Below are 22,530 nucleotides of genomic sequence, written 5' to 3' on the forward strand. Positions count from 1 at the left end.
AATTCTTTCTTAATTGTTAATGATGCAGCGATTTCAAAAGTCCACCCCATTAGGGCTGGGCCAAACTATACTGTTCACGGTATAACAGTAGAATGTTAGTCAATGATAAGAAAATGAAATATGACGATTGAAATGGGTAAAACGCGCATGCGCAGAGCCTTTGTTTTCATACGTACATGGCGAAAAAAGCATGGCAGCGACGGAGAATGAGAAGGGCAAAAGCGGATCGTTGAATGAAACAGATGAACCAGAATTGGTTTCTAAAAATGGTGCAACTTCAGTGATGTGGAACTGGTTTGGTTTTTGTCCGTCAGATACACACCAAAACACTTTTTTGGGGTAGAACATGCAAGCGGGCCGTCGTTATTACTGTATTTTTTGGACTTTAAAAGGCTTTTAAGAGCACCTTAATTTTCTCAAAAATCAACAGTGCGCCTTATAATCCGGTGCACCTTATGAACTCTGGTTGTGCTTACTGACCTTGAACTGATTTTGTGTGGTACACGGCGCCCAAAAATCGGTTAAAAATTTTTTTTAGTGTGACTTTGGTAAGCTATGAAGCTGCAATGCTTGATGGATTGTCGGATCATTACGGCTACCGTAGTCAGGAGCCTCGCGGAGTAATACGTACTGTGCTTCAACATAACATTACCTTATTGTGTCGCTTAATGCGCCTTATAATTCTGCACACCTTATGGTCCGAAAAATACGTATTTGACCTATTTATTTGGCACACTGCAGTTTCATGTTGCAAAACACCTCTTTTTAACTTTTGTGGATATTATACATGGTTATGCTCAGGATATGTTGGCCAGTTTCCACTGAAAATGCCTTTTGGTTAAATTGTCAGCAAGGAACTTGCATTTGCACTGTTAAATTTTTATATAGCATTAATGCACATAAAAAACAGCTTCTTGTTTAAATGAAACTAAATTGATGGGGGCTTTTTGCACTAATAAAGTTGCGGAGTTGTAAAATATTTTGGCTTGCATCTATTATATCGTTAGTTCTATCGTTATTGCAAATTTTCAAATATATATTGTGATAAATATTTTTGGCCATATTGCCCTGCTCTACATCCCACTATGAACAACAACAAAATACAAAAAAGAAAATGTGTGATCTAAATGTAATCGAATGACTCCATTGAAAACTCGCTAGCTGCACTCCATATAACAGAGAGACAATTGTGGATAGTGGACCACTAAATGGTGGTAAAAGAGAGCTGTAACATCATATGTCACATCATGATAAAGTATAATCAAAGTGATTTTTTGTGAAACTTTAGGCTCTTTTGCATCTACATTTAGTAAAACTATTTCATTGGATGAAGTTTCCTTCAGCTCTGTGTGTAAGCTATATATCCTCTATGATGACACGGGATGCAAATAGTTAAACAAAAGGAGAAGTGTTGAGATAAATAAGCCACAGCAATGGTGATATGAGACAGTGCTACTATCAGCTTCAGGAATGCTCTTTCATGTCAAAACACGAACATCAAGCAACACCATGACGTTTTGGTTTAGCTCGGCACAAGATAAGGAATTTACTTTTTCAACTACAGCTCCATGGCCGTGTGTGTGTGTTTCTAAAGACTAATGTTAAAAACATTACTATTTTCATTATATTGCACAGTAGCCCGGCAACTCCCATACGTTACAGTATGGTAAATGGCCTGCATTTGTATAGCGCTTTTCTACTCTCTAAGGACCCCAAAGCGCTTTACACTACATTCAGTCATTCACCCATTCACACACTGGCGATGGCAAGCTACATTGTAGCCACAGCTGCCCTGGGGCGCACTGACAGAGGCGAGGCTGCCGGACACTGGCGCCCTCTGACCACCACCAGTAGGCAAACATGGGGTTAGTATCTTGCCCAAGGATATTTGGCATGCAGCCAGGGGGCAGCCTGGGATCGAACCACCATTAGTGGCTGACCTGTTCTGCCACCTGAGCTACAGCCACCCTGAATGTAATGACAACAGTGTGCCGTCCACACTAGGTGACAGATACCCATGTTCCCACAGTGTCACCAAGCCAATGCCTGCATTTTGAATGGTATCTTCACACCAGAGACCTGTTTTATCACTCCATCACGATACAAGAGGCCAAGATAAACCTTCCAGCTAAGCTTGTAAACAAGTGATTTACTTGGGTAGGTTACATGGACAGTTTAGCTAACCGTGTAATGCATTTAAGAACAATATCACTGTGCACTGCTGCACATTAGCATGCCTAAGTCTAGTGAGTTGAGCAAGATGACTCAATACAGGGCTGATGACCGAAAGCCTTAAAAATATTCTATCACTAGACACAAGGGTTACGTGCTGTTTATAGCTTTTGTTCTAGAAAGGACAGCCTGCACCACAAAGCCACAAAGAGCACAAAACATTTTTTTTTTTTAAATCTAACTACAATGAGAGGTTCATTACACAAAGACAGCCAACAGACTCTTAGAGAGAAAGAGAAAGAGAGAGAGAGAGAGAGAGAGAGAGAGAGAGAAGCACTCATCCAAATTTAAAGAAGTACTTGAATGGATAAAATACTTGTTTATTAATAGAACAAAATTAGCACTTAATCATACTTTAATATTCAAGCTTGCAGAACAAAAATTATGAGCATGCATGCATGGATATAAAACCTATATGTCTAACTAACAGGAGAACAGTCGTTCCATACAGGCATTTTAAATAACAATATAAATAAAGCTGAGGATAAATAACAAATAACAAAATTGTTTGGGTCATTCGTGTGCACCCAACTCATGATCAGGGTATTAGACAACAGGATCACCATAACAGCATAACCATATTGTATCCTACCCACAGAGGGACTCATTCACAGACATTAAAATGGATATAGAAAATGACAGACAATCACATCAACGGACTGATCTGAGCAAATTTAATCAGTCTATATCATGAAGGCAAAGTGCATCATCCAGAGAGTGAATTGTTTCTTAAACCCCCACCTCAAAAAACCCAAAAACAGTGCAGTCATGACATGCTACTATTTGAAAATACAGTCTCTAAAATTAGCGGACAGGATAAGATTTAAGGATTTAACAAGCTTCACCAGACTATGGATGAATTTACACAGTAACCTTTTTTTGTCAAAAATGCTATACAGAGAATTTAAATCTGAGTTTCAATGATGATTGCAAGCAACAATTCTAGTATTTGTGGTCATCCACTCAATGTTCAGTTTTGTTGTTACGTTACCACACGTGAGAAAATCAGACAAAACGCTTTTTTGTTGATATATATATTTATTCCTGTCTGCTGGAGCCTAGTCTCTAGGGGCAATAAGACTAACAGGACAGGCACAGATTACTGTGACTTGAGTGGGTTAGACATCGTCTCTCTGTGTGCCTGTCTGTCTCTCATTAAGCAGTTTTGGGAGCTCTTTCTCTCTAGCTTATGCCTCAATTCTTCATCTTCCTTCGTCTTGACAGTTGGACTCAAATATCTCCACAGACATACTGTCAGCCATCATCAGGATCAAGAAAAGAAATAGTGCATGGCTGTACATTAGCAATGCACCTCGTAGCTACAGACTTTGTGTAGTTGGCATACCTTTTACACACATATTCAAGATTCCAGTATTCTTAAATAGAGCTAATGCACTCTATTAGCTTTCTTTGCATATCACATATATCCATACAATTGCACATAATAACCTTTAGCACCTTTCCGTGCCTTAGGTCTGAGAATTGGACAATGACAACATTATTGACCATATGCTTACATATAGAGTATTTAATAAACCAGTAAACCTTCTCCAAGCAAAACCGTTAATAAATTACTGTTTCTGCAGTATATTAGTGTGGCGAATTGAATTACAACTGTTATCATGAATTAAGTGCAATTGCTAGATAACAACAGGCTGCAATTTAGTTAAAGATACAAAAACATACCACATGTGCACAAAAGTTAAACAACTCTTTTCTTCCATGTGTAATCTATTCATTCAATACACCATACAGAGACATGATTATTCGGTTATTGACACTTTTTGGAAATAAACAGGTTCGTGGAGTCCGAAATGGTGATTGGGGAAAAAATGTTATCTCTGCAGGCTCTATAGTGTGAGCATACTGCTTGTAAAACTGACAAATTATGGAGGTGTAACATTGTAAGTGATTCTTACACTTCGAGTTCTTGCACTGTTGTTAGCAAAGCTAAGTGCACAAGACTTTCTGGCAGCAGCTTCCCACTTTTAGACAGCAGATTGGTGTGAAAACAGGCTGCAGGAACACTACTGTCTGTACCCAGCCAGAGTGTTTCTGATGTAAAAAATGCATAACTCCAGGGTCTCTGCCAGTGTTGCCAGACCAGTGGCACGCCAGCCCTAAGCTGACCTAACCAAGGTTAAGCATCATGCAATTTTCTAAATTTATTTTTAAGATGTTTTGGAGACATACATTAAGCCATGTCTGAAAAACTGCAACAATTAATACTTAATATATCTTGTTGCAATCCAGTTCACAACCTTTTTTAAACCTGTATAAATAAAAAAAAGCTCAAAAGGGGTTCCTGCAACTGTAAAGAAGTAAAAAGGAAAAAGAAGCTGTGAATGCAAAATGAGATTTATAGGCTGATTTGATCTCCCACTTACACCGAGTTTACCCTCTGCTGCATCTCCCTCCTGTGTCCCGTGTTCTCACAAGGTGCACCCACTCCACCGACAGCGCTGCTGGCCAGGCAAAAACTGTAAGCTCTGACGTGTAGAGCAGACCAACGGCAGCTTTAAATCCGTACCAAGCATGGTGATGTGACCCTTTTGGTGCCTTACTACGTCCATCTCCCGTAGCAAGGGTTAATGAGCAATATCCATGGAAGAAAGATAAACAGGAGTACACAAAGATGCAGATGGACTTGGATACATGCAACCGACAACCTATTTTGGTGACAGCTGGATGGTTTTGTCTGCTTCTTTGGTTCTCTAGAAGCTATTCTGAAGAATAACACAACTTGATCTTTCAGCTGCTGTCAAGCGCTGGTCTTTGCTCCCACTTCATCTGCTTCTCAATCTCATTCTCTTACTCTCCCTTAGTCTCTCTCTCCCTCTCCCTTAAAAACACGTATCACGAGCATGCTGGCGATTGGTGTTCCAAGCAGGGGAACAGCAGGGGTAGGGAGTGGCATATCTGCACATATACCGCCAACTGTATGACCACACATTTGCATGCTACCCACAAACACTAAAAAAACACACATCCATAAAAGAAAAAAAAAAAAATAGGGCAATCTTGTCACCTAAATAACTCTGGCTTAACAAGGTACACAGCATTGTGAAACCAAGTAAAGCAACTACCAAATCAGCATATTTTTGTTTTACTATTAGTGCTTTCTTAATTAACTGACTGTGTCCTTGCTTTAGAAATTAAAGTAATAGATATGAAGATATGTTATGATAACATAACTTCTTATCAAGTTTCACATTTAAAATCTATTAGTTTGCAAGTACTGAAACCAAGGCTGACTTTAGAAAGTGAAATTTTGAAATTGTAGTATCCGTTTAATAAAAAAAAAAAGTTTTGCCTAAATCCTTCAGCTCTATCTTGAATAATTTCTTAAATTGTTAAAGGCTTAAATTAAACATTGCACCACAGTGCAATGAGGGCAGCTAGCTTTAGAAATGGCATAAAGTAACACTGCCTTGGCTTAATTTCCCCACCACTACCACGGCTTATTTTATGTGGCAGGCAATTTTCCAACTTTTCACTTAACATGGTAAATTAATTATTTCCATGAAAGTCTTAAGCCTTTAAAAATCCTCTTCAGGTTAAACTGGACTGATCACATACCTTTAGTGATGATTAATTGTGAAAAAACAGCTTTAAAACAGCTGCCAGTCTAGCAACATTGAGGCCATTTACTAAAAGGCAACACTGTTGAATCCCCTAATGCATGACTATCTCACTTTTATTAGGGCTAACACATTTTATGGGCTGAAGCCGTGATTGTGCTTGTTACTTTGTTCATTGTGCAAAAAAAACAAACAAATGACCCCCCCCCCCCCCCCCCCCCCCAAAAAAAAAAAAAAAAAAAATCCACACCACCATAAAATTTCACACTCAAGCTTGAGGCACGCTTGACTTGCATCTTTGAAAGTTCAAGCATAAACCAAATTTTGCCAAAATTATCTGCAAAAGGTCTTTTTTTTCCCAAACTGCTGCAGTAATACTTTTGAGTTCTGTGCCAAATGGGAAGCAGAACCAGTGCATCCTGCGCTAACTGAAAATAAGCGCCATTATACCTGCAGAGCTGAACGTGCACACAGACCCATACCTCCAGCTCATCCATTTTCCATATGCACATGGCAACCATAAAACATTGCACCAAAGCTTAACCACAAATTTAACAACAGCAAGCATAAACAAAGCTTTGTGACCTGCATTAAAAAAAAAATTAAGCAAATTAAAACCTAACATGCTAGCATGGTGTTGCTGATGGACAACAATGTTTGTACAGCCATGAAATTCAAGGAGTATCTTAAATTATAGAATTTTCTTTTCAGGAGTTCACGGTCAACGGTCTTATTACCCTACAGAATAAACAAGTGCATCACAAGTGCGTAGCCATTCAAACAACTCCCATGCAAAATGTGATCCTTTAATCATTTACTTACATTTGTTTTTTCATGTTTCCACAACAAATAGAAAGGAAGTTGTAGAGCTGATGACAGACACCAGTTGTGACTTGGAGCAAGTTCTAATTTCATTATGTATAAGCTTCTATTAAACATGATTAACTTCCAGGAGTTAGCAAGGGGGGAAAAAATATAATGACACTATAGTAAAATACCATGCTTGTCACATGACAAACAACATCTGCTAGCAACCTCACTCAATAATGAGGGTGACAGCACACCTGAAATTGTACAGATGAAGATATGGGAAAGTCAATCTTCGGATTCTCAGCTTTGCTCAGTCTAGATGATAACCAGCCAACACTTTAATCCCCAGTCACTCAAGCCAATACCTCAGCTGTCCTTCTGTGAATCAGCTTCCTTGAAATAACAGGATTACATCAGTAATAATAACAAGCTTCACTCCCACATATGCCAACAATCTTCCTCTGAGCATTTGATTACTACAAGTTCAAGCATACATTTAGGAACACCGTTTATGACAAGAACTAAAACCACGTCCACCTGTTAAAAAAACAACAAGATACTGTAGCTCACAATAAAATGGAAACATGCAACAGCAGTTTTCAGTTATGTGGCTATTCCTTCAGCATTCACTGCAACGGCATCACTGCCGCAAAAAGAATTTTTTCATATCACAGGAAGTCATGACAGTAGTACTATAATACCAAAGCCTAACCTGGCACTGTAATACTTTCCATTCACTCCCCAATCCATCAATCAGCAAACCTAGTTAAAAAGAAAAGTCATTCAAATCAGAAATCCTGCACATTGTCAAACACAACTCAAATGCTTCAGAGGATCCTGTTAGGGCCACAATGAATGGTTCAGAAGTCTTGAAAACAGGATGCTGGGTGAGAAAAGGCAGGGCAATGTGGGCGCTGGAAGAGTATAGCACGACAATGTATAGCAAGCTGGAAATATATGGAAACTATAGACTGTGTTATGAATGCACAAGACAGATATTATACTAATAAAAGTTGGAGCGGGATCAATCAGCAAATCAGTCAAACCAGCCCTAAGCATGATCATCCTTGGTTGTAATGGTTCAGGAGACTGAGGGGATATTTGTTGAGCAACGAGCAATCACAGCCTAATACTTCTATATATTATTTACATGCACACGCGCGCACGCACACACATACACACACACACTAGGAGAGCTGCAATAATTTTAAAAATAAGGGACAGGAAATGGCATGCTCAAGAGTGTAATGGTTGTCACAGTGTTATTAATCAAATGCTGCTTTGTAATAAAAGTGCTGTAATATATTGACCACTAGGAACAGCTTCCATCAGGGAATAATCTAATTAAACTATGCAATCAGTCCTTGTGGTTTATCAGAATTCCATTGTCTGTAACAGCCTTCATCACAAAGGCCAATTAGGCAGTGTTGCTGCAAAATTAGCAGTAAACCTACAGACATGTTTCCACAGCCAACTGGTAAATCTGGTAAACTCATTCACACAACCACAGATTTTCAAATCCAAGTTTTGTTTCCAATTTTTTTTCCCTTCCTTCCGCCTACCACAACCTCCTGTGGGAAACCCTTTATGACTTAAAATCCCCTCTAATCTTCGTGGAAACTCAAAATCAACGACTCATTTCCCAATGTGCTGTTTGTTTAAGCTCAGGCTCACGGCCAGTGGTTTCTAAAGGTAGCAGGAACACACACTACTGAGGCCACCTGACATCTTCACTCCTGCATCTTTGTTAATCATCAGCTTCTTATCAAACATCCTTTCAAACATTCATACAGTGCTTTTAACCACACATGATCAAAATAGGGCCTGATAGCTAAATCTGACCCAGGGTCTGGACAGAAACTGTGTGCAAAAATCCTAAAAATCAAAAGCAAAATAATCCCTAAAATGAAAATAAAAAAGGCAGCACTATGTTAATGAAGCTGAAGGACTGACTGAATCTGATTCCAACCGAAGGTGCCCCTTTTAAGACTGTTGTGGCCATTGCAAATTATTCATTATTAATATAAGAATGTATATAATATGGCTATCTTAAAAAAATGCAGCCCTCTTCCACTTTTTACCTACATACATGCACACAAATACACACAGGAAACTAGACAATACCCCGTTTAGATAATATTTTTGACTATAGCCCGCAAGTCTTATTTGTAGCCCTAATGTATCCAGGTTAGCTGGCTTTAGCCCTCGTCAGCACTGGCAGGGGAATGTGAAAGCTCTGCTAATGTGTTTTACTGTTACAGAGGAAATTAATTTATTACAGGCAGGGAAAATAATCAGCTGTCATAGACAAGCTGGGCCAACACTGTGGGAAATAAAAAGGAGAAATTTAGCAATATTTTTAAATCTAAAATTACACTGCAGACTTGATTGGGTTATTTAAGTAATTGAAGAAATTAGGTGATTTTAAGTAACTGTTTTAGTAAGTTATTTCATACTTATTGCTTTTTCTTGTTGATATTATTCAGAATTTTATCTTCTGCTTAGCAAGAATAAACAGAACCCTGATTGATGTTAAAAACCAAGGTTCATGTTGAGCAATGACTGTTTTTATACTGTTACAGTTTGCAACAGTTTACTAGCTACATAATCAAATGAACAACACATACAGAATCACTGTGATTAAGGCAGTAAGCTGTCAATGTCCCTCAGCTTTACTTTTAAGCCACAGTTTAAGTAGTCTGCCTCCTTTTTTTGATTTTTTTTGAGGTACAATATTTGTTGGGGTTGAGAGTGGAGGGTGAATAATAACAATTTTTTTTTAAAAAATGTTATTTTTGACTGCAGGCACGATTACTCAATCATGACTGGACCCAAGGACAAAACAGGGTGCGACCCATCTAATTGTAATTTGAGACCTTGGATGCTTCTATCTCAGATACTATCTGTTTCAGAGCAGTTACACACCTAATAGATTTGGCATGATGCACTGCGCAGCACCTCTGACATCACATCAGCCCCTTCTATCAACAGTGGATCAGTGGCACAATCAGAAGGAGAGAGAGATCCCAGCCTTTACTGGGCCAACTTTACAAGACAAAGTCAGCACCTCATAACTTGCCTGTTTCTGAGCTGCATCCAGTGACAGAAAAAGTGATAAGATAAGTGCTCTCAGGAGGTCATTTCTCTGAATTTTCTTTTACTGCCAATCGCAAGTGTTCTCATGTAAAAAACACACAAGTGGTATATTAAGTGTATGACTGTAGTATTTTATTCAGATGTTTACGGAATACAATTACCTTAAAGAACAAAGAAAATCCATCCAAATCAAAAATAGTAAACCTCATTCTAATAAACTGCCACACAATTCTTATATACTAATAATACCCAAAAATGTGGTCCAGCTTTCCGGTGCAATCACAACCACTACAAACAATTCACCAAACCACAAAGCCAATACAGCGGAAAAGCTTGTGTTGTGAACATGTCTTGCACAACTCGATTAAGAAAGACACAGGAGACTGTGTTGGTGAGAGTCAAAAAGATTCTGGGTATTCTACTCTAGTCCAAAGTTAGGTACTGGTGAGAGGTTTAGCGAATGTAGCAGATAAATATTTGAATTCAAGTTACGCATGATGAAGCAAGTAAAACCAAAGAAAGCCGCCGCCCCCATAACACGCAGTAATTGCTCCAATGCCTCAGTGAAAATCTTTCAAGCTGAAAAACTGGGGTGAGTGTAAACCTGTGAAGAAGTCTGCATTTCCAGGGCAAAACTACAATTTCCAAAGCAGCAGGATAGGTAGGAGCCTAGATATAAGTGATGTTCATTCCACTTAAGGTTATTCATTACCAAAACAGGCAACAGTGTAAAACGCTGCCCTTCCCCTTCCTCTGTAATCTGACAGCGAGATATAGAATGGCTTCTAAAATAAGAGCTGAATCCACACTCCAAGCCTAGTCACTTCCATATCTCACAGTATGAGGGCCAGAAATGACAAAGCTCAGCAGTTTTCTAATGAGACTATAACAAATGGAAGGCCTATATTTAGGTTATTACAACATCAGCAGTGCGCACGCAGGTTTGAACATGGGTTTCTGTGCATGCCTGATAAAGTCATGACAGTACCCACAATTAGTCAGATGCTTTCTAAAGTACAGTGCTTAGGCAGAATTTACTGTGCTGCAGACAAGAAAAGAAAAAAGGTTTGCAAATGCTTTGTTTTAAGTTTTAGTTCACTTCAATCACAGGCAAAATATTTAGACACGATGGCCATTCTCTCAGAGCATACAGTTGTGCAGCAAACAAGAAACAAGATTTTCTACTTCCCATGTAGCATTACAGAGAACTATGCACTTTACTATAAATAGTAGATAACAGAAAGGTGTATGGATTTCTGTCAAAAGCACAGGCATTGATTTTAATGTATCTGGGCCAATAGTGCCAAGGGTTCTTGCCAGCCTAAAACTTAAATCTAAAACAAGAAAAATGCTTTGTTTAATCAAAGAAACAAAGTTGCTTTGGAAGTATTTGTGCATCACCTGAGCATCAGTTCGAATTGTCACAACTGTCACCAACGACACCTGGAATCAAGTTGGTCTCCATACAATTGTTGATTTAGGTTTTTGATACAACAGAAAAAGAAAGGGAAGCTAAGGAGCTTGGAATAATAAAAAAAAAATTGGAGTTCTTTAAGTTTCTTAAAGACATTTTACCTCTTATTCGAGAAGCATCTTCAATTCTGAAAGAACTATTCAAAGAAAGTGTCCTGATATGTATATACTGACTTTATCCAAACTTAATGATTTCCTATCTTCTTCCAAAAACATAAAAACTACAAAAAAAATTGAATGTTAAGCTGAAAGATTACGTGGAACAGGAAACGAAAAACCTACAGTCGAGTTCACTTGAAAGAAATCTAAAAACAACAACAAAGCTCAAATAAGCCTGGACAACTGCTGCAGAGTGCAATTTTGAATGTTCTTAATCGCTCAGTTTCACTCCATCACAAAGAAGTTCTTTGTATACCATGACTTCTCTGCAGAATGGGCAAAGCTGAAGGACCAACAACAGCATAAACGTGAACAAAAGCGCCTGCACTACCAGTTGTCCCACATCCTTGACGGCATTTTTGTTACTGTTACACTGTATTACTCAGTGTTGATTATTGTGTTTACTGTGTATATACATAATACTTGTTCTGCTTGGTTGATCCTGTGAAATGAGGCTATGCTGACAACAGCTGTCCAAGTCAATTATTGATATGTAGTAGTCCATTGTGAGAATGTTTATAAGGGCATTTACTATAAGTGAATCAGCTCTCTGTAAAAAATAATGAACAGGCATTACTACTGTGTTGCTAGGGTTTCTATTTCATAGTGAATCTCCTGACAATTCAATTTGATCTCAGTTATTTCAGTGCTTTCTAGGATAACAGGTGTGCAAACGCACAACAGATGTATTTTAGGTAATGTGTCTTGGGGAACTGAAATTATTTCAAAGCCACATCTACCAAATATACCTCAAGTGCAAAACAGGAAGGCTATGAAAACGCAATAAAATAAATACATTGCTTTAGTGCTTCTATTTTCTAGAAGTTATAGACGTCACTTAACTTGTGGTTTACTTACTGGTTAGTGGGAGGTGCGGAGAGTGGGAACGTCACCTCTTCTTCGTCGATTTCCATCCCATCTTGCATGTCGCTTTCATCCATAGTGCCACCGAGCCCCCCACAGCTAGGAGGCGGAGGAGGTGGTGGTGGAAGTGGTGGGAAGACAGTGGGCCCATCCGGGCCTGTTGATGTGGGTGAGATCCGACTAGCTGGACCCTCCATAGTTGGAGAGCAGCACATGCCGCCCACTGTCCCTGAGCTTGTTCCTTGAAAAACTGAATGTCCACCTCCTGCTACGCCACTCCCTGCTCCGGTCATATCCCCACTAAGCATGGAGGAATAGATTATATTCATCTCTGAAAGGGAGTCCGGAGATGTGTTTGAATGCTGTCGGGTGGCTGGTGCCGGCCCTTGCACCAAATCAGTGGTTCGGACTCTGCTCGGCTTGGGATAGTATGGGAAAGGGGCCGTCGTCTCCGGGCCTCCTCCGCCTGCCACCCCTGTCCCTGTCGCGACCGAGCCCGTATCCTCACTGCTGACCTCCGCTGCCATCATAGTAGAAAAATACGTAGAGGGGGAAAAGTCCAGAAGGGAACCTGCCCTTCCCCTCTGTTTTTACAATAATCCCCCGGTGTTTGGGCTCCTGGGAAACAACACCAAAAGTTTCTCAAAAACGCGTTCAGCTAGCCGGCTAATGTTAGCCAACAGCTAACTTAGCTTACTTGGCTGCACTAGCGGGCGTTAGCTTCGCCTCGCATTCGCTCCCTGCAAAAATCACCGAGCTAACGCTAGCGGGACAGCTAGCAGCTTCGAGACACTTGATGAGTTCTTGCTCGCTATGTCTTCATTGTTTCCTGAGTTTAGAGTTCACGCAGAAACACTACATGAGATTAACCGTTACAATACTTCCAACAGAATATCACTTCACCTATATTTCCTGTTGGTATTTTTGAGTCTGGGGGGATGTTCGGACTTCACCCTCGGCACCAAAGCAGACCACTTGTCGATGAGTGTTGTTTTATTGTCACTGTTGTGTGTAATCCCCTTCTTTTTTCCCAGTGTTGTTTTCTTCAGTTTTAAACCGTCTCCAGTAGCGTTCCCAGACGACTTCAGCCTTATCTCCTATATCCCCGGAGCCGCATGTTGTTCTCCGCGTACTGCCATGTCGTTTACCAACATTTATTATCTGCGTACAAGCTTTATTTCTGGGTTTCGGGGCTAGTGGCTTGCCCGCTGCTGCGCTGCTCTTGTCTCCCCTCCCTCTCCCACTCCTCTCCAGTTAAAGATCAGACACAGCTAAGTGAACACAGAGCGGAACTTTTTTTCCCCCCAAATTTAATCCATGGCATCTTCAATCACGTTAAATCTTATTAAGTTGAATAAAATGCGATATTGTCCTTGTTACGTAAATGAAATATAGAATCTCATTATGGTTTGTTTGTTTTTTTCTTACCAGAGGATCTCAGAAAAGAAGACAAGTAGCAGAGTAAAATCAGTCCTGTAGATATTTTTCTGCAAATAATCTCTTGCTGAACTACTATACTGTGGCAGGAAATGTTTACACCTTTGATCTGCTGTTTTTAACACGTCAGCAGCACCGAACAAGTTTCACTAGTTATCAGATAAGCGGCTCTGTACAATAAACAGAAAAGAGTAATTAGAAAAAAAACATTTAATGGCAGGATTTATTTACAGTTCCCCATTTAATCTACAACTGCAAAAATATTTTTTTTAATTGTACCTCTTATTCTTGCTTCCATACAAGAACACAGAGATTCAAAATCTCCCGTGATGTTATCAGTTACACCTGAGCGTTTCCCTTTCAAGCCCCAACTTCACATTGTGATTTGTGTGTACGTGTGTGTGTTCCTGTTTTTCCTTCAGACAGGTAATGAAAGTCTAGGTAAATGACAGCATGTATAGTTCCACGTCCTCTAATTCTAACTAATTTCACCACTGCATCCTGTTAGATAGAAACATACTGGGTAGATATGCTACAATGCTATTCAGCTGTTTAAGATGTTCGAGGCGTTTACCTTAACATATTGGCAATAGCACTACGGGGCAGCAAGAAAACCGCTTAAACTAATTTGCAACCTTTCAGTTACGTTTATACAAAACAGGAAAATGCTTTAATTGCAAAGTCATAAATAGCATGATAATACTACTAAAATACCAATGTGAAGGGAAAACGCTCAAAAAAAGCACGCACAGATGTTCCATCACATTGCTGGCTCCTAGTGAAATAGGCTTGAATTTTTAATTCTGGCATGGTCCTTTTTAGTGCTGCAGACGTCATTGCTAACCGCGTTAAAATAGCAGCCAGGTTCAGATTTGTGCAACGCACGGACCCAAGTCTTTCTTTCTTTTTATTTCTAGATGCATAAATACAATTTTAGCCTAATTGTTGCAAAGCTGAATTCGTTTCCTGTATCACCCTCTTTCCTCTAGATGAAGAGAATAATCTGCATGTTGTGCTAAACTGCAGCACTATTACAGAACAACACCAGGAGGACAAATGTTTTGTTTTATTCCTTTAACTGAATGGACAACGATTAACAGTGTCAATAAAACTCAATAAATACTATCTGTCTATGTAGTCTACATATATATATATATATATATATATATATATATAGAGAGAGAGAGAGAGAGAGAGAGAGAGAGAGAGAGAGAGAGAGAGAGAGAGAGAGATACACACAAAATGTGTGCACTAAAAATATCAAAGCAAGATTATGTGCCACTTTTTGTAAATATTTGCATGAAAAAAATAACTAGCTAAACTATAAAGGAAAATACTAACAGTGAGGAGTGGCTGGTGGAGCACCACACTCTAACACAAAAAGCTCTTGGAAGAAAAACTTACTGTTGAGCCTGTGGATGAGTTTTGTGTCATGTTTTCAAAGTAAGTCATTTCACTTTCTTTTTTCTATGTTGTTAACCATTTACACAGACATTTTCACACTGAAAGCAGCGAGGTTTATTATGCATGCTTCAGCACTAGCACTACTCATTTCTGAAAAAGCCTGTTCTCAGCAAGCAGGGCCTTTATATTGCATAATTACACAATAACTAGATCACAACATTTCATATTTTAATCTGGCAGGCGGTAAACTTGTCACTTATTTACCTGCCTTTAAACCGGCTCACTTGTACCAAGGGTCCATTTCCCACTTAGTAGGTAAATGTCAGAAGCGTAGCCGCCACAGCAGCAGGCAACTATTTCTTCAAGTCATGTAGCTATATATATATATATATATATATATATATATATATATATATATATATATATTGTATATTGATCTTTACTAGACTTATGCACAAGTTGGTGCAGACAAGCATACACTTAAGGACAATGGAAAACAATGATAATCATGAAGTTTAATCAGGTGGCCAAGTGACGCCTTACTCACGACCTACAAAAACATATGTTTTGGCTTTTTTTGTTTTGTTTTTTCTGAATGCATCATATTTTGAATACAGATAAACTACTGATACAAACTTATATTTACTCTATACATACTCTCAGCACACACCCTTTAAACATGCAGAAGGGAAGGTGAATTTTCTGAATTCATCAGACATAAAACAGTCCTGTCTCACCTACAGCAGAAGTAGTGAAGCTGATTATGAATTAAATTGACTTTTTAAAGGTTTTTTTCATAAGTTCTAGTAAATCAGCCACTGGCTAACTTTAAGATAAGAGTGCATACGTGCGCAGCTTAAGCAGCAGGCCACTGTTGTTCTCCACCCACCATCTACAGTCATGCCCACAGGGCAGCTGCCATTACTGTTCTACCTCCACATAAATCCATTTCAGAGCAGCTGGCACTGTGAAAAGAATATCTGGAGGTCTCATCTTTCCTCTCTCTGCTTCCTGGCCTTTCTAACCTATTTTCTCAGTTTTTGAGCCAACAGCTCTGATCACTTTGCTTTTGTACTAGTATTTCTCAGGTTGATCAGATACGCAGTTGAAGCTAGATGACAATTAAAATAGTATTTTTTGTAATTTTATTTATTTAAAATAAAAGGGTCACATGAAAAAGATATGAAAAAAAGTATCACACCTTCCGATCCAAAATCAGGACCGTGAGTTTCAGATTGGAAACCAGTGATTAGACCTGTATTAGATAGTTACTGGAACCTATCTTCTCCTAACTGTGACATCCAGGATCTCCTGTTATCTTAACTTTGCTTCCCATCTGTTTGCTTGGTGGCTTCAAGTCAGTATCAAAAGAGGTCTTCAAGGCCTTCGTGGAAAAAATGTAGATGACTATGAGTCTGGTAAAATCTTCATAAAGATCTCCCAGTTGCTGAAAAGCAATCATTCTACCATTTCAAAAGCGGTCTACAAGTGATGTAGATTTTAGTGGTCAATCATGATAGACAGTAAGCTGTTATCAGAAGGGGCGATGCTTACTTTTTCCTCACAAAGAGAACATATACTCACGTTTTGTAGATAAAACAACTGAACTTTTGTTTGTTTTTCTCTCATCTGTAAACACTGTTTAAAAAAATATTGAATGCGCTTTATTTATTTATTTATTTATTTATTTAAAGCAATTTCCATGGGATGTAGCCTACTTAGTATTTCACATAACTATTCACAGTATTATCTGGATTGTGTAACAAGGGAGGAAGCACACCCTGCACCCCTGTTGGTCACTCAGGGAGCTGATGCCTGTGTTCTCCTCTAAGGCGTAGAGATCCCTTAAGTCCTGTGATACAGAAGGTCAGCGAGCTGTGAAATCCAGAAGCTGACATTGACTTGACGTATGATCATCAGAGGCACTCGAGTTGAAAGACATGTACAGTGGGGCAAAAAAGTATTTAGTCAGCCACCGATTGTGCAAGTTCCCCCACTTAAAATGATGACAGAGGTCAGTAATTTGCACCAGAGGTACACTTCAACTGTGAGAGACAGAATGTGAAAAAAAAAAAAATCCATGAATCCACATGGTAGGATTTGTAAAGAATTTATTCGTAAATCAGGGTGGAAAAGAAGTATTTGGTCAATAACAAAAATACAACTCAATACTTTGTAACATAACCTTTGTTGGCAATAACAGAGGTCAAACGTTTACTATAGGTCTTTACCAGGTTTGCACACACAGTAGCTGGTATTTTGGCCCATTCCTCCATGCAGATCTTCTCCAGAGCAGTGATGTTTTGGGGCTGTCGCCGAGCAACACGGACTTTCAACTCCCGCCACAGATTTTCTATGGGGTTGAGGTCTGGAGACTGGCTAGGCCACTCCAGGACTTTCAAATGCTTCTTACGGAGCCACTCCTTTGTTGCCCGGGCGGTGTGTTTTGGATCATTGTCATGTTGGAAGACCCAGCCTCGTTTCATCTTCAAAGTTCTCACTGATGGAAGGAGGTTTTGGCTCAAAATCTCACGATACATGGCCCCATTCATTCTGTCCTTAACACGGATCAGTCGTCCTGTCCCCTTGGCAGAAAAACAGCCCCATAGCATGATGTTTCCACCCCCATGCTTCACAGTAGGTATGGTGTTCTTGGGATGCAACTCAGTATTCTTCTTCCTCCAAACATGACGAGTTGAGTTTATACCAAAAAGTTCTACTTTGGTTTCATCTGACCACATGACATTCTCCCAATCCTCTGCTGTATCATCCATGTGCTCTCTGGCAAACTTCAGACGGGCCTGGACATGCACTGGCTTCAGCAGCGGAACACGTCTGGCACTGCGGGATTTGATTCCCTGCCGTTGTAGTGTGTTACTGATGGTGACCTTTGTTACTTTGGTCCCAGCTCTCTGCAGGTCATTCACCAGGTCCCCCCGTGTGGTTCTGGGATCTTTGCTCACCGTTCCCATGATCATTTTGACCCCACGGGATGAGATCTTGCGTGGAGCCCCAGATCGAGGGAGATTATCAGTGGCCTTGTATGTCTTCCATTTTCTGATGATTGCTCCCACAGTTGATTTTTTCACACCAAGCTGCTTGCCTATTGTAGATTCACTCTTCCCAGTCTGGTGCAGGTCTACAATACTTTTCCTGGTGTCCTTCGAAAGCTCTTTGGTCTTGACCATGGCGGAGTTTGGAGTCTGACTGTTTGAGGCTGTGGACAGGTGTCTTTTATACAGATGATGAGTTCAAACAGGTGCCATTCATACAGGTAACGAGTGGGGGACAGAAAAGCTTCTTACAGAAGACGTTACAGGTCTGTGAGAGCCAGAGATTTTCCTTGTTTGAGGTGACCAAATACTTATTTTCCACCCTGATTTACGAATAAATTCTTTACAAATCCTACCATGTGAATTCATGGATTTTTTTTTCACATTCTGTCTCTCACAGTTGAAGTGTACCTCTGGTGCAAATTACTGACCTCTGTCATCATTTTAAGTGGGGGAACTTGCACAATCGGTGGCTGACTAAATACTTTTTTGCCCCACTGTATACTCAGTTGTAAGCACGCAAAACAAACATTCCCCACTAGGATAGCCAGACATTTAAACATACTCATTAATCAAAGCACTTCAGTGTGAGTGGTCTGTTCAAGTGTCAGAACAGCCTGTTTTTTGTTTTGCTTTTTATTAAATCAACACTGCCCCTGCTTTTAATTTCACAGAATTATACATATTAAAATATAATTATGTATTTTAAGCATCCTCATGGCTCAGTCCTTTATTTGCTAGTCATCATTTGACCTTGTATGGTGATGTAATCTGGAGGACTGGGATCATCTCATGTGTCCCAGTGGCAGATGACGTGTCCTGCAGATCCTCCCACATGGAGCATAATAAGATTGCAGACAGGATATAGCTAATTGTCTTCCCTTAGTAGACGTGATACAAGAGGACCAGCCTCATACCTGCTGAATGGCAGTTCAGCCACTCTCGGCCATGTCTGAATTCAACCCTGTCTCTGTGCATGTATGTAATGGGGTGTGAAAGACTGATTTTTTTTTTTTTTTTACACATGTAGAGGTGAGATAGATAGTCCAAAATCTAATTTCCAGGACTTCACCCATGTGTGAATTTGCATGCAGTGATTTGTGTGTGTGTGTGTGTGTGCGTTTTTGTGTGCATCCATTCCTGTGTAACCATTTTTGTCTTTGTCTTCATCTCTGTATCTCTGGGTGTGGGCTGCAGGAGAGGGAATGAGGTGGGGGCTGGCACTGACAAACTGCCAAGGGTGAGGAAGAAGCGCGTGAGGGAGAGTGGCAGGGCAGCCCAGTTGTTCTGCTCTGTTTCACCATAACTGCATTGTCAGATATGAGGATGGGCACTGATATGAGTACCATGGGAGCCTGACTTGGTGTCAGCTGAGAGCTCTCATCCATATTCATTATCATATTATAATAACACTCCATTGCCCTCAGAGACAGCACATTGGAAGATCTCCACCCTCCAGTGCCTTTGAAGACATCTATGTTTTTTGTTTGATTTTGTTTTGCTTTGGGTTTTTTATCTACTGACATGCAGCTTGAGATGTCTGAAGGCAGCAGGATGTCTTTTAATTTAGTTAAAAAGTGTAGCAATAGTAACAAATACTCTGTATTAGTAATTGCAAATGAGCTATGCATTAAAAAAAATTATTGAATGTCTTGGTTTGATTATCAAATGTTTTTTTATTCTCATTGCTATTTATGGCAGAGTGGGCAAACTGCTGCAGAAACCATGGTTTGGGTATTCATTGCTTTTCTTCCTGTGTGGTTAGTGTCTGAAATAGTCATACATTAGATTTGAAATGTAACTCAGCACTGAACGCGACAGGTTTTAGATGTACCGGACTTCCCTTTCTGAGTTTCTCCCTCAGTCAACCTCCTCTCATATAAACCGAACACCTTCTAAAAGATTAAAATAAAATCTAATGTGTGTCACCCAACTGACTCCTTCAAGTGAAGTACGCACATTAACACTTGAATGCACGGCCCAGGTTTGGTGCTCGAGCCCTCTGATTCAGGGGATACTTGTAGGCACATCAGGACTTGTGTGAATTATTTACTGGATTAACATAAAAGTTTTAAAAAGGGACTGAGTGACACACGGATGAATAACGATAGTCACTTTCCTCTGGAGTTGGAGGCTGGCTTACTAGCATTACTTTCATGGGATTTATGAAACTTTCCGCCCCACCGTGTTAACCAGATGCTTAAAGTTTAATGTCATGTGTGAATTAACAATGTGAATTCCGGGGTGGCGATGGTGACATGAAACTTTAAGTTGACATCTTAAAAAAAAAAAAACAACCAAAAAAACCTCAGTGACTACATTTTCTGGGAATATGAGTAGGTTGTGGTAGGTTGTATTTCAAGTGTTCACTGCACATTTTAGCTCATATTAAAATATCATTGTGTGTAATAAGTGTGCTTGGAATTCCTTGGGCAAACGTGCAAAAGAATCTGCAGATATTCTAAGTTATGTTTGAGAATATTTGTTGAATAATTGATCCGCGAGCATTAAGTTTCATGGTTTTTAAAATCACTGTACAACCAGATTGAAGTTTTCATTGCTGGATCTGTAAAGATTTAAAATTGGCCTGGATTTTAAGACATTTCTAGTGTTTTCAGTTACACTGTATGTGGTCTTTTAACTATAGTAGGTATCAATGTGACTTTATTACCACTTTTGACCCAGACACATTAGCTGAAGAAGGTGACAGCACTTTGCCACACTGAACAGATACGATGTGTGTGTGAGCAAGAGTGAGGTGACATTTCTCAGAGTGTTATCGCGTCTAAAATAGACAGTGTGAAAGAGGCAGGATCGTGAGGCCTTCTGCATATTTATGTCTCTGTGTGCAGTATATGTTTGTTTCCCTGAATGGCCCACATGTCTTGTAATATTTTAAGTGGCGCTGGAGGAAACTTCCTCTCCTGTTGCCTAAACAAGCGGCCATATATGCCTGCTGCATTACGCGTCCTGTCCCCGGAGCAGGAGGACAAAGCAGATGGGAAGGCCACTGTGATGCGTGGTGTGTGCACACATGCATGTAATTAATGCCCCTACTTGATAAGAAAATAAGAGCAAAGAATCCCAAAAGAAGACAAAGAGCTTCTTACAGTGATGGCACAGGCCTTGTAAATAATAGGTTTGTTGTTTTTGGATAGGAAAAGGCCTTTTCTTTAGCTTTGTGTGTCTTCCTGATGCTCACAGTAGCTGTCAGACACATGCTGACCAGAGAAGCTCTTCGACTTGTGCGCAGAGCTGTTTTTCCACTTTCTTTTTTTCTTTTTTATCAGAGGGCAAGTGAGAAGGGAGGAAGGAGTTTGCAGCTGCCACCCGAATGCACATATGGGCTGAGTTGAAGTGAGAACTGGGGGTGGGGGACAGAGCACATGGCCCCCTCAGTCACACTTTTAGCCATGAATGGCTGTGGAAAGTAGGCGGCTCTGTACAACTCAGCCACTTTTTGATTTATGAAGCAAACTTTGACAAATGAGACAGTTTTTTTTTTCACTTTCATTTATAGTACCATGTACCATGAATGGCTTCTAAAAGTTCTGATGTTTACTTTTGTGGGTTTTTTTCCCATCTGTTTTACCTTTTCACAGCTACATAGATAGTAACAATGATTCACAAAAAGCCAATTTTAAAGTGCTCATTACAACACTTTAAATAATTATTATGATAATTGAAATGATTAAGTACAAGTCCAGCTTGTCTCTCGTGTTGATGTTTGCTGTGATACCAGTGCTCCTCATGTCATTCTACATGTGCTTGAGAGCGCTCAAGCACATGTAGAATGACAGCTGATATTCATAATACAGGCTACAACTAATGGGCTGTCTCAATTAAAAATAAACAAATAAAATAAATAAATAAATAAAATTCTGGTTTATGGTTAAAGAAACAGGGATTCTAGTTAATAAGCCTAATTTACTTGGCACCCATTCAGATATATATAGCGCTAACAACTTCCCTTTTTATATGACACACCAATTTCACTCAATCTCCGGGATCAATATTTGCAGGAAAAAAAACCTCGATATAAAAGCAAGAGTGAAGGATGAAGACCTTTCACTATATGAAAATGCACTGTGTGGCTCAGAGCCCATGTTTGAGGTTGATTATCAGATGATATCACCCTGGCACCAGCGGTCTGGGCGGTTCCCTTTCCCGTCTGGGGATGCTGTGAGAGATGGACAGCAGCTCCCTGAGGACCAATGAAAGGGGTTGTCATTAGAGGCACTTCCTGTAAAAAGTTACTTACAAATATCAGACTCATAAAACACATTAGTGTGTGTGTGTGTATAAGAGAGAGAGCAATAAAAGAGTGGTTCTATCTAGCAAATAGCCATTGTAATCTAGACCATACGCTTACGGACTAATCTGCATCAGGGGTTAATCCTGCTGCAGATGGTTGTCCTCAG

The 22,530-nt window shown here is 39.7% G+C and overlaps 1 protein-coding gene across 2 annotated transcripts in view; it reads right to left on the reverse strand.

The window, feature by feature from the left end:
* Window positions 1–13,470, reverse strand: part of rasa1a (RAS p21 protein activator (GTPase activating protein) 1a) — a 31,021-nt gene extending 17,551 nt beyond the window's left edge. The window contains exon 1 of one of the 2 annotated variants that reach the window (XM_085294139.1): window positions 12,210–13,470. In XM_085294139.1, coding sequence (XP_085150265.1) covers window positions 12,210–12,745 — 536 coding nt within the window. In that variant the 5' untranslated portion in view covers window positions 12,746–13,470. Of the gene's footprint in view, window positions 1–4,619; window positions 5,009–12,209 lie in introns of those variants that run through there. The other variant, XM_085294140.1, reaches the window with a different exon arrangement.
* Between the last annotated feature and the right edge of the window lie 9,060 nt (window positions 13,471–22,530).

The sequence above is a fragment of the Mchenga conophoros genome, linkage group LG12, assembly GCF_057382185.1.
Source record: "Mchenga conophoros isolate Kocher_MC1m ecotype Shallow Benthic linkage group LG12, M_conophoros_male_GT1.1, whole genome shotgun sequence".
Taxonomy (NCBI): Eukaryota; Metazoa; Chordata; class Actinopteri; order Cichliformes; family Cichlidae; genus Mchenga; species Mchenga conophoros.